This window comes from Coregonus clupeaformis, chromosome 33 (genome assembly GCF_020615455.1).
Source record: "Coregonus clupeaformis isolate EN_2021a chromosome 33, ASM2061545v1, whole genome shotgun sequence".
Lineage (NCBI taxonomy): Eukaryota > Metazoa > Chordata > Actinopteri > Salmoniformes > Salmonidae > Coregonus > Coregonus clupeaformis.
The window spans coordinates 8,206,356-8,219,430 of NC_059224.1; the positions used below are offsets into that span (position 1 = coordinate 8,206,356).

General features: G+C 43.8%; 1 protein-coding gene across 1 annotated transcript; it reads left to right on the forward strand.

The window, feature by feature from the left end:
- The first annotated feature begins 7,801 nt into the window (after positions 1 to 7,801).
- On the forward strand, positions 7,802 to 12,368 carry LOC121549231 (E3 ubiquitin-protein ligase TRIM35-like). The gene is made up of 6 exons (XM_045210061.1): positions 7,802 to 8,461; positions 8,645 to 8,740; positions 10,824 to 11,054; positions 11,183 to 11,205; positions 11,291 to 11,409; positions 11,598 to 12,368. Exons 1-6 carry the CDS (start codon positions 8,057 to 8,059, stop codon positions 12,149 to 12,151), a joined length of 1,428 nt encoding a protein of 475 aa, XP_045065996.1. The 5' UTR covers positions 7,802 to 8,056; the 3' UTR covers positions 12,152 to 12,368.
- Positions 12,369 to 13,075: the final 707 nt, after the last annotated feature.

The following is a 13,075-nucleotide window of genomic DNA, read 5'->3' on the forward strand; positions in this document are numbered from 1 at the left end:
AGGTGATTTCAAGTGAATTCAAAATCAGGTGATTTCAAGTGAATTCAAAATCAAGTGATTTCAATTTTGGAGCTCAGTTCCCAAGTATTCCAACGCATAATAGAGAGACGTGATCGTATACAAATGTAAAGAAGGTTAGAAATTATTATGTTTTAGTTAAATATGATATCTGTTTGGGCTTCTTGTGGTCAATTTGCAGTCTACTAATTATTTATAACTATGTTCCGGCCCCCTGACCAAGAAAAAGTCATTTAATTTATCCAGAGCGATTTACAGGATCAATTAGAGTTAAGTGTCTTGCTCAAGGGCACATTAACAGATTCTTCACCTAGTCGGCTCGGGGATTCAAACCAGCAACCTTTCGTTTACTGGCCCAATGCTCTTAACCGCTAGGCTACCTGTCACCCTAAACATAACTTTCAAAATGTGAGATTTAAGGACAAACGTCGGATTTTACAGCGAGAGCCTGTTGACGTCTGTCACTTGTCTCACTCTGTCTCTCCCTCCCATTTAAGTCATTTAGCTGACGCTCTTATCCAGAGCAACTTACATTATCTTTTTCATACTGGCCCCCCGTGGGAATCGAACCCACAACCCTGGCGTTGCAAACGTCATGCTCTACATCCCTGCCGGCCATTCCCTCCCCTACCCTGGACGACGCTGGGCCAATTGTGCGCCGCCCCATGGGTCTAACGGTCGTGGCCAGCTACGACAGAGCCTGGATTTGAACCCGGATCTCTAGTGGCACAGCTAGCACTGTGATGCAGTGCCTTAGACCACTGCGCCACTTGGGAGACTCTCCTTTCCGTGTGTGTGTGTATGACCCTCAGTGAGAGTGAGGCCACTGGTCAGTTCACCTCTCAGAGAAACCATACCAACTAGACAAACCGCCACAGAAATGCTTCCGTGCTATGGATTTAATCCTTAGTCAGTCATCTGATGACTGCTTTGCAGATGCATGATGGGAAATGTTGAATAGAATTTCAAAGAAAATAGTTTTTTGAAGAAAATGAAGAACTGCATACTGCTCTTGCCAGTATAACAGGTTTCTTTATCTTTGTGTAGTGGCTTGCTGGCCTTCGTCAGAGCCTTTAAGAAAATAACAGAAATGGCAAGGTATCGTTTATTTATTTTGAGACAACATTTTGCCCGTAACATGAGTGCCCTCTATCTCCTACAAAGAAGATTCTCCAGGTGGGTTGTAGCACAAAGACGTCACAGAGAGCCACTGCTGTGAATAACCCACACCAGAACAGCTACTGTGAATAACCCACACCAGAACAGCTACTGTGAATAACCCGCACCAGAACAGCTACAGCTGTGAATAACCCACACCAGAACAGCTACAGCTGTGAATAACCCACACCAGAATACTAATGTGAATAACCCACACCAGAACAGCTACTGTGAATAACCCACACCAGAACAGCTACTGTGAATAACCCACACCAGAACAACTACTGTGAATAACCCACACCAGAACAGCTACTGTGAATAACCCACACCAGAACAGCTACTGTGAATAACCCACACCAGAACAGCTACTGTGAATAACCCACACCAGAACAGATACTGTGAATAACCCACACCAGAACAGCTACTGCTGTGAATAACCCACACCAGAACAGATACTGTGAATAACCCACACCAGAACAGATACTGTGAATAACCCACACCAGAACAGCTACTGTGAATAACCCACATCAGAACAGCTACTGTGAATAACCCACATCAGAACAGCTACTGTGAATAACCCACACCAGAACAGCTACAGCTGTGAATAACCCACACCAGAACAGCTACTGTGAATAACCCACACCAGAACAGCTACTGTGAATAACCCACACCAGAACAGCTACTGTGAATAACCCACACCAGAACAGCTACAGCTGTGAATTACCCACACCAGAACAGCTACTGTGAATAACCCACACCAGAACAGATACTGTGAATAACCCACACCAGAACAGATACTGTGAATAACCCACACCAGAACAGCTACTGTGAATAACCCACATCAGAACAGCTACTGTGAATAACCCACACCAGAACAGCTACAGCTGTGAATAACCCACACCAGAACATATACTGTGAATAACCCACAACAGAACAGATACTGTGAATAACCCACATCAGAACAGCTACTGGGAATAACCCACACCAGATACTATGAATAACCCACACCAGAACAGCTACTGCGAATAACCCACACCAGAACAGATACTGTGAATAACCCACACCAGAACAGCTGTTATGAATAACCCACAACAGAACAGCTACTGCAAATAACCCACACCAGAACAGATACTGTAAATAACCCACAACAGAACAGCTACTGTGAATAACCCAAACCAGAACAGATACAGCAGAGGTCTATCCAGCTAGTGTGACAGTGACATCCATCTCTCTCCATGGGGCATTGGGCCTGGGGAGCAGGGTCATGCTGGGAGTAGTGTAATGAGGAGCAGTGCAATCAACCTGCCTCTCCGTAGACAACTGTGTTCCGGTCATGTTGTTTCCTGGACTGGTGTTGTGTTGACTTGGACACATGTGGATTTATGACTCACATCTCCTGTGATTCTTCATGTAAGTCTTGATGACTCACCTCTCCTGTGATTCATCTTGTAAATATTGACTTACATATGACATTTTAGTAATTCAGTAGACACTCTTATCCAGAGCGACTTACAGTTAAGACTTCCTTCACACCTTCTGGATTGACTGACCTTCATGTCTTAAAGTAATGATGGACTGTCGTTTCTCTTTGCTTATTTGAGCTGTTCTTGCCATAATATGGACTTGGTCTTCTACCAAATAGGGCTATCTTCTGTATACCACCCCTACTTTGTCACAACACAACTGATTGGCTCAAACGCATTAACAAGGAAAGAAATTCCACAAATTAAGTTTTAAGAAGGCACACCTGTTAATTGAAATGCATTCCAGGTGACTACCGCATGAAGCTGGTTGAAAGAATGCCAAGAGTGTGCAAAGCTGTCATCAAGGCAAAGGGTGGCTACTTTGAAGAATCTCAAATATAAAACATATTTTGATTTGTTTAACACTTTTTTGGTTAGTACATGATTCCATATGTGTTATTTCATAGTTTGATGTCAATGTCTTCACTATTATTCTACAATGTAGAAAATTGTAGAAATAAAGAAAAACCCTTGAATGAGTAGGTGTGTCCAAACTTTTGACTGGTACTGTATATATACATACAGTGAGGGAAAAAAGTATTTGATCCCCTGCTGATTTTGTACGTTTGCCCACTGACAAAGACATGATCAGTCTATAATTTTAATGGTAGGTTTATTTGAACAGTGAGAGACAGAATAACAACAAAAAAATCCAGAAAAACGCATGTCAAAAATGTTATAAATTCATTTGCATTTTAATGAGGGAAATAAGTATTTGACCCCTCTGCAAAACATGACTTAGTACTTGGTGGCAAAACCCTTGTTGGCAATCACAGAGGTCAGACGTTTCTTGTAGTTGGCCACCAGGTTTGCACACATCTCAGGAGGGATTTTGTTCCACTCCTCTTTGAAGATCTTCTCCAAGTCATTAAGGTTTCGAGGCTGACGTTTGGCAACTCGAATCTTCAGCTCCCTCCACAGATTGTCTATGGGATTAAGGTCTGGAGACTGGCTAGGCCACTCCAGGTCCTTAATGTGCTGCTTCTTGAGCCACTCCTTTGTTGCATTGGCCATGTGTTTTGGGTGATTGTCATGCTGGAATACCCATCAACGACCCATTTTCAATGCCCTGGCTGAGGGAAGGAGGTTCTCACCCAAGATTTGACGGTACATGGCCCCGTCCATCGTCCCTTTGATGCGGTGAAGTTGTCCTGTCCCCTTAGCAGAAAAACACCCCCAAAGCATGATGTTTCCTCCTCCATGTTTGACAGTGGGGATGGTGTTCTTGGGTTCATAGGCAGCATTCCTCCTCCTCCAAATACGGCGAGTTGAGTTGATGCCAAAGAGCTCGATTTTGGTCTCATCTGACCACAACACTTTCACCCAGTTCTCCTCTGAATCATTCAGATATTCATTGGCAAACTTCAGACGGCCCTGTATACGTGCTTTCTTGAGCAGGGGGACCTTGCGGGCGCTGCAGAATTTCAGTCCTTCACGGCGTAGTGTGTTACCAATTGTTTTCTTGGTGACTATGGTCCCAGCTGCCTTGAGATCATTGACAAGATCCTCCCGTGTAGTTCTGGGCTGATTCCTCACCGTTCTCATGATCATTGCAACTCCACGAGGTGAGATCTTGCATGGACCCCCAGGCCAAAGGAGATTGACAGTCTTTTGTGTTTCTTCCATTTGCGAATAATCGCACCAACTGTTGTCACCTTCTCACCAAGCTGCTTGGCGATGGTCTTGTAGCCCATTCCAGCCTTGTGTAGGTCTACAATCTTGTCCCTGACATCCTTGGAGAGCTCTTTGGTCTTGGCCATGGTGGAGAGTTTGGAATCTGATTGATTGATTGCTTCTGTGGACAGGTGTCTTTTATACAGGTAACAAACTGAGATTAGGAGCACTCCCTTTAAGAGTGTGCTCCTAATCTCAGCTCATTACCTGTATAAAAGACACCTGGGAGCCAGAAATCTTTCTGATTGAGAGGGGGTCAAATACTTATTTCCCTCATTAAAATGCAAATCAATTTATAACATTTCTTACATGCGATTTTCTGGATTTTTTTGTTGTTATTCTGTCTTTTACTGTTCAAATAAACCTACCATTAAAATTATAGACTGATCATTTCTTTGTCAGTGGGCAAGCGTACAAAATCAGCAGGGGATCAAATACTTTTTTCCTTCACTGTATATACAGTGTTTTTCTAGACATTTCGAGAATATTCCCAAGGCTGAACTGTCTGCAATTCCACTCATAGTTCACATTCTGTTCACATACCTGTAAAATGCACATACTTAACATTTAACCTTCATGATACAGTATATATACACATTGCAAAAGTGTGACTCTTATTCTGTGTATTAAAGCTAGACAGTCAAGCGTTTACATCTGCAACACTCTCATTCATCACACAACTAATGGAATTGCGGGTCAGGGAGTCGTTTCTGTCTGAGAAAACCTCTCCATCAACAGCCCTTGACAGTGAGAGAAGCAGAGAGAGTGAAGGCAGGCAGGCAGCCAGGCAGGCAGGCAGCCAGGCAGGCAGGCAGCCAGGCAGGCAGGCAGCCAGGCAGCCAGGCAGGCAGGCAGGCAGGCAGCCAGGCAGGCAGGCAGCCAGGCAGGTAGCCATGCAGGCAGGCAGCGCTAGCTGGTGAATAATAACTAAGTTCTCTGAGATAAGCATTTAGAGGTCAAATACCCTTGAAACAACAGTCAACACATTAAAGTATTGTGGGGCCGTAAAGAAGGAGGAGAAGGAGATGTGCTGAAGAAGTATTTTGATGAGCACACACACACACACACACTCTCTCTCTCTCTCGTCATAATGGAGAAGACGTGCAGCAGCTATAATATACTAGAGAAGAGCTAAGGAGTAGCAAAGAATAGCTCTGTAGAGAGAGGGAGGTAAAGCTCTGTAGAGAGGGAGGTAAAGCTCTGTAGAGAGGGAGGTAAAGCTGTAGAGAGAGGGAGGTAAAGCTGTAGAGAGAGGGAGGTAAAGCTATGTAGCGAGAGGGAGGTAAAGCTGTAGAGAGAGGGAGGTAAAGCTCTGTAGAGAGAGGGAGGTAAAGCTGTAGAGAGAGGGAGGTAAAGCTATGTAGAGAGGGGGGTAAAGCTGTAGAGAGAGGGAGGTAAAGCTCTGTAGAGAGAGGGAGGTAAAGCTCTGTAGAGAGAGGGGGGTAAAGCTGTAGAGAGAGGGAGGTAAAGCACTGTAGAGAGAGGGAGGTAAAGCTCTGTAGAGAGAGGGAGGTAAAGCTCTGTAGAGAGAGGGGGGTATAGCTCTGTAGAGAGAGGAAGGTATAGCTCTGTAGAGAGAGGGAGGTAAAGCTCTGTAGAGAGAGGGAGGTAAAGCTCTGTAAAAAGAGGAAGGTAAAGCTCTGTAGAGAGAGGGAGGTAAAGCTCTGGAGAGAGGGAGGTAAAGCTCTGTAGAGAGAGGGAGGTAAAGCTCTGTAGAGAGAGGAAGGTAAATCTCTGTAGAGAGAGGGAGGTAAAGCTCTGGAGAGATTGAGGTAAAGCTCTGTAGAGAGAGGGAGGTAAAGATATGTAAAAAGAGGGAGGTAAAGCTCTGTAGAGAGAGGGAGGTAAAGCTCTGTAGAGAGAGGGAGGTAAAGCTCTGTAGAGAGAGGGATGTAAAGCTCTGTAGAGAAAGGGAGGTAAAGCTTTGTAGAGAGAGGGAGGTAAAGCTCTGTAGAGAGAGGGAGGTAACGCTCTGTAGAGAGAGGGAGGTAAAGCTCTGTAGAGAGAGGGAGGTAAAGCTGTAGAGAGAGGGAGGTAAAGCTCTGTAGAGAGAGGGAGGTAAAGCTGTAGAGACAGGGTGGTAAAGCTATGTAGAGAGAGGGAGGTAAAGCTGTAGAGAGAGTGAGGTAAAGCTCTGTAGAGAGAGGGAGGTAAAGCTGTAGAGAGAGGGAGGTAAAGCTGTAGAGAGAGGGAGGTAAAGCTCTGTAGAGAGAGGGAGGTAAAGCTGTAGAGAGAGGGAGGTAAAGCTCTGTAGAGAGAGGGAGGTAAAGATATGTAAAAAGAGGGAGGTAAAGCTCTGTAGAGAGAGTGAGGTAAATGTCTGTAGAGAGAGGGAGGTAAAGCTCTGTAGAGAGAGGGAGGTAAAGCTCTGTAGAGAGAGGGAGGTAAAGCTGTAGAGAGAGTGAGTTAAAGCTCTGTAGAGAGAGTGAGTTAAAGCTCTGTAGAGAGAGGGAGGTAAAGCTCTGTAGAGAGAGGGAGGTAAAGCTATGTAGAGAGAGGGAGGTAAAGCTCTGTAGAGAGAGGGAGGAAAATATATGTAAAAAGAGGGAGTTAAAGCTCTGTAGAGTGAGGGAGGTAAAGCTCTGTAGAGAGAGGGAGGAAAAGCTCTGTAGAGAGAGAGGGAGGTAAAGCTGTAGAGAGAGGGAGGTAAAGCTGTAGAGAGGGGGAGGTACAGCTCTGTAGAGAGAGGGAGGAAAAGATATGCAAAAAGAGGGAGGTAAAGCTCTGTAGAGTGAGGGAGGAAAATATATGTAAAAAGAGGGAGGTAAAGCTCTGTAGAGTGAGGGAGGTAAAGCTCTGTAGAGAGAGGGAGGTAAAGCTCTGTAGAGAGAGAGGGAGGTAAAGCTGTAGAGAGAGGGAGGTAAAGCTGTAGAGAGAGGGAGGTAAAGCTGTAGAGAGAGGGAGGTAAATGTTTGGAAGATACACAACCTCATTTAATGTAGAATAAAAACATATAAAGCTTATAGACTGAATACTGATATAAAATGCAGGTAACACTTTATTTGGAGATTCTTAACCCTTATCCTAACCCTAAACTTAAACCTTACCCTAACCCTAACCTTAACCTTAAACCTTATTCAAAACCTAACCCTAACCGTAACCTTAGCAAGCAGTTGCTTATCATCAGATAGTTTGTTGATAGTATGACCATCTGTAGATGCGTTTAGCTTGTATTTTCATGCTAATCATTTAGTTTTTTTCTACCCTACATACACACACACTCTCTTGCTCTCACTCACACACACGCACTCTACTTTACTGAAAGCTCCGCCCCCCACACACTTGTATTACACAACTGAACACTGCTAACCTGTACAGGCTAAAGTCCACCACAACAATGTAAAACACATCTCTTTCAGGATTTGAACAGTTAACTCTGCTCTAAACTGCAAAGCTCCTCCCCTTACGCATACAGAATGCAGGAAGTAAAATTCTGTGAAGTACAGTACTATTCAGATCTCTGCTACTGCTGTTTATTTGCCTGTTTTGTTCAACAAAAGACGGACGACACGACACAGGAACTATTACTCATTGCTAGATTCAACATTTCAGCATAGATACTGGAGGAGATAAGGCCATAGATCTGCTAACAAACAGGGTGAGTCTTTAAAAGTGGGAGTATACTCTGCTTCCTCAGGCCATTACAGAGGAGCGAGGGGAGTGTGTGTGATAGAGGGGAAAAAATGGCTTGCAAGTTGTCTCTCCCAGAGGTGGATTTCTCCTGTGCTGTGTGCTGTGACATCTTCAAGGATCCTGTCATCCTGTCATGTAGCCACAGTTTCTGTAAAGCCTGTCTGCAGGAATTCTGGAAAGAGAAGCCATCTCAAGTGTGTCCAGTTTGCAGGAGAAGATCCTCAAGGTCTGAGCCTCCCAATAACCTGGCTCTCAAGAACCTGTGTGAGGCCTATTTACAGTCGAGGAGTCGGAGAGCTTCGGCAGGGTCTGAGGTTCTCTGCAGTCAGCATGGAGAGAAACTCAAGCTCTTCTGTAAGGAGGATAAACAGCCTATCTGTGTGGTGTGTCGCGATTCAAGGAAACACAGAAAACATGAGTCCATCCCTATAGATGAAGCTGTACAGGAACATAAGGTACAGTAAACCATTGTATTGTTAATAGTCAGTGTGCAGAATTCCCTTTTTTCTTTTTAAAATGACCACTTGTTTTTCACCTTGACAATGATAATTGATGGTGACAAGACACTAATGTAAGTATACACTGAATATTACAACTGGAATAAATGTGGTATTGTACAACATCTTGTTTAATTCCAGGAGAGACTCAAGCCTACGTTGACGTCCTTACAGGAGAAACTGGAAGTCTTTACGAAAGTTAAACTCACCTGTGATGAAACAGCACAGCATATCAAGGTGAGATGCTGAGAGATACAGTTGAAGTCGGATGTTTACATACACTTAGGTTGGAGTCATTTTTCAACCACTCCACAAATTTCTTGTTAACAAACAATAGTTTTGGCAAGTCGGTTAGGACATCTACTTTGTGCATGACACAAGTAATTTTTGTGACACTCTGGCTCCATGGACTTTGAGTATTGAGCCAGGGTTGTTCATTTTCTTTTGGGTGTATTTCTATGTTGGTTAGTCTAGGTTGTTTTTTCTATGTTTGGTTGATGACTCCCAATCGGAGGTAACGAGTGTCAGCTGTCGGCTCGTTATCTCTGATTGGGAGCCATATTTATACTGTGTGTTTTCACCTTGGGGTGGTGGGTTTTTGTTCCATGTACAGTCATTTGTCACTGTGGACTTCACTATCGTCATTCGTTTATTTGTTTTCGTGGTTGCTTTGATTAAATAAAGTCATCATGTTCACTCAACGCGCTGCGTATTGGTCCGCTTCCTCAGACGATCGTGACAATTTTTCCAACAATTATTTACAGACAGATTATTTCACTTATAATTCACTGTATCACAATTCCAGTGGGTCAGAAGTTTACATACACTAAGTTGACTGTGCCATTAAACAGCTTGGAAAATTCCAGAAAATTATGTCATGGCTTTAGAAGCTTCTGATAGGCTAATTGACATCATTTGAGTCAATTGGAGGTGTACCTGTGGATGTATTTCAAGGCCCACCTTCAAACTCAGTGCCTCTTTGCTTGACATCATGGGAAAATCTAAAGAAATCAGCCAAGACCTCAGAAAAAAAAATGTAGACCTCCACAAGTATGGTTCATCATTGTTTATACCACGTTCATCTGTATAAACAATAGTACGCAAGTATAAACACCATGGGACCACGCAGCCGTCATACCACTCAGGAAGGAGACTTGTTCTGTCTCCTAGAGATGAACGTACTTTGGTGCGAAAAGTGCAAATCAATCCCAGAACATCAGCAAAGGACCTTCTGAAGATACTGGAGGAAACAGGTACAAAAGTATCTATATCCACAGTAAAACGAGTCCTATATCAACATAACCTGAAAGGCCGCTCAGCAAGGAAGAAGCCATTGCTCCAAAACCGCCATAAAAAAGTCAGACTACGGTTTGCAAATGCACATGGGGACAAACATCGTATTTTTTGGAGAAATGTCCTCTGGTTTGATTAAACAAAAATAGAACTGTTTGGCCGTAATTACCATCGTTATGTTCGGAGGAAAACGGGGAAGGCTTGCAAGCCGAAGAACACCATCCCAACCGTGAAGCACAGGGGTGGCAGCATCGTGCTGTGGGGGTGCTTTGCTGCAGGAGGGACTGGTGCACTTCACAAAATAGATGACTTCATGAGGAAGGAAAATTATGTGGATATATTGAAGCAACATCTCAAGACATCAGTCAGGAAGTTAAAGCTTGGTCGCAAATGGGTCTTCCAAATGAACAATGACCCCAAGCATGCTTCCAAAGTTGTGGCAAAATGGCTCAAGGACAACAAAGTCAAGGTATTGGAGTGGCCATCACAAAACCCTGACCTCAATCCTATAGAACATTTGTGGGCAGAATTGAAAAAGCGTGTGCGAGCAAGGAGGCCTACAAACCTGTCTCAGTTACACCAGCTCTGTCAGGAGGAATGGGCCAAAATTCACCCAACTTATTGTGGGAAACTTGTGGAAGGCTACCCGAAATGTTTGACCCAAGTTAAACAATTTAAAGGCAATGCTACCAAATACTAATTGAGTTTATGTAAACTTCTGACCCACTGGGAATGTGAATAAATAAATAAAAGCTGAAATAAATCATTATCTCTACTATTATTCTGACATTTCACATTCTTAAAATAAAGTGGTGATCCTAACTGACCTAAGACAGGGAATTTTTACTAGGATTAAATGTCAGGAATTGTGAAAAACTGAGTTTAAATGTATTTGGCTAAGGTGTATGTAAACTTCCGACTTCAACTGTATAACACTACTGTAAATATTGTATACGTCTGATTTATTATTTTTAGTTCCATTTAACAAGGTCATATTTTCAGAGATACGTTCATCTTGTTTCTCCAGAGGCAAGCCCAGCAAACAGAGATGCAGGTTAAGGTGGAGTTTAAGAAGCTTCACCAGTTTCTACGTGATGAAGAGCGGGCCAGGCTAGCTGTACTGAGGGAGGAAGAGGAGCAGAAGAGTCAGTTGATGAAGAAGAAGATTGAGGAGATGAGCAGTGTGATGTCATCTCTTTCAGACACAATCAGAGCCGTAGAGGAAGAGCTGAGAGCTGAAGACATCTCATTCTTACATGTAAATACTTTTTTTTACAGAATAAACATAACACATAAAGTTACAGATGTATCGCTAAATTAAATTACATCATCATCTATATGTTAATTATGTTAAAAACATAGCCCTGTTTTTTCGTTCCTTTGCAGACATACCAGGCCACGGTGAAAAGGTAAGTGATCTGCCTCCCGTCTCTCTCTTCTCTGTGGTTCTGAACCCAAGCCCACAGCAGCACTGACTCCTGAATGTTCTTCCAGAGCCCAGTGCACACTGCCGGATCCACAGCTGGTCTCAGGAGCGCTGGTAGACATGGCCAAACACCTGGGCAACCTGAAGTTCAGAATCTGGGAGAAGATGCAGGACATTGTTAAATATAGTGAGACGTATATTCTGATCATGAGAACGCCTTCATGAAGTTACATGATTTCGATACTGTACATTCACACAGTGTAATGACTGAAACATTTACTGGACCCCAACACTACCAGCCTGTATAGTATATTATGGATGTAGTTTCACTTTATCACAAGTTCTTTATAGTGTGTCTCTGTTCTCTCTGTTCAGGTCCTGTGATTCTGGACCCCAACACTGCCAGCCTGGTCCTCACCCTGTCTGAGGACCTGACCGGTGGGATGATCAGTTACTCACCAGAACAGTTCCCTGACAACCCAGAAAGGTTTGAAAGCAAGTTTATGAATGGATGGGTCCTGGGCTCTGAGGGCTTTAACTCAGGGAAACACAGCTGGGATGTTGAGGTTGAACACAAATTTTCCTACTTTGTAGGTGTGGCCACTGAGTCTGTCAATAGGTCTAATCCTTGGGATGACGTCTGGGCTTTTCAACACAATGAAAATGTTTTAAATTTAGATGAATATGAATATGAAGTACGGTGCCCAAACAGTGAACCCATTGGTCTCATATTGAGAGGGAGACCCCATAGGATCAGAGTGCAGCTGGACTGGGACAGAGGAGAGCTGTCATTCTTTTCTGCATATGTTAACACACATATACATACTATTACACATACTTTCACAGAGACAGTCTTTCCAATATTTTATACATCTTTGGGCAAGCTAAATATTTTACCAGTTAGGGTCTCTGTAACAGTTGAGAGATGAGAGATGAAACCACCTCTGTCTGTAACAGGGGAACAGCACAGTTAGAGATGAAACCACCTCTGTCTGTAACAGGGGAACAGCACAGTGAGAGATGAAACCACCTCTGTCTGTAACAGGGGAACAGCACAGTGAGAGATGAAACCACCTCTGTCTGTAACAGGGGAACAGCACAGTGAGAGATGAAACCACCTCTGTCTGTAACAGGGGAACAGCACAGTGAGAGATGGAAACCACCTCTGTCTGTAACAGGGGAACAGCACAGTGAGAGATGAAACCACCTCTGTCTGTAACAGGGGAACAGCACAGTGAGAGATGAAACCACCTCTGTCTGTAACAGGGGAACAGCACAGTGAGAGATGAAACCACCTCTGTATGTAACAGGGGAACAGCACAGTTAGAGATGAAACCACCTCTGTCTGTAACAGTTAGAGATGAAACCACCTCTGTCTGTAACAGGGGAACAGCACAGTGAGAGATGAAACCACCTCTGTCTGTAACAGGGGAACAGCACAGTGAGAGATGAAACCACCTCTGTCTGTAACAGGGGAACAGCACAGTGAGAGATGAAACCACCTCTGTCTGTAACAGGGGAACAGCACAGTGAGAGATGAAACCACCTCTGTCTGTAACAGGGGAACAGCACAGTGAGAGATGAAACCACCTCTGTCTGTAACAGGGGAACAGCACAGTGAGAGATGAAACCACCTCTGTATGTAACAGGGGAACAGCACAGTTAGAGATGAAACCACCTCTGTCTGTAACAGGGGAACAGCACAGTTAGAGATGAAACCACCTCTGTCTGTAACAGTTAGAGATGAAACCACCTCTGTCTGTAACAGGGGAACAGCACAGTTAGAGATGAAACCACCTCTGTCTGTAACAGGGGAACAGCACAGTGAGAGATGAAACCACCTCTGTCTGTAA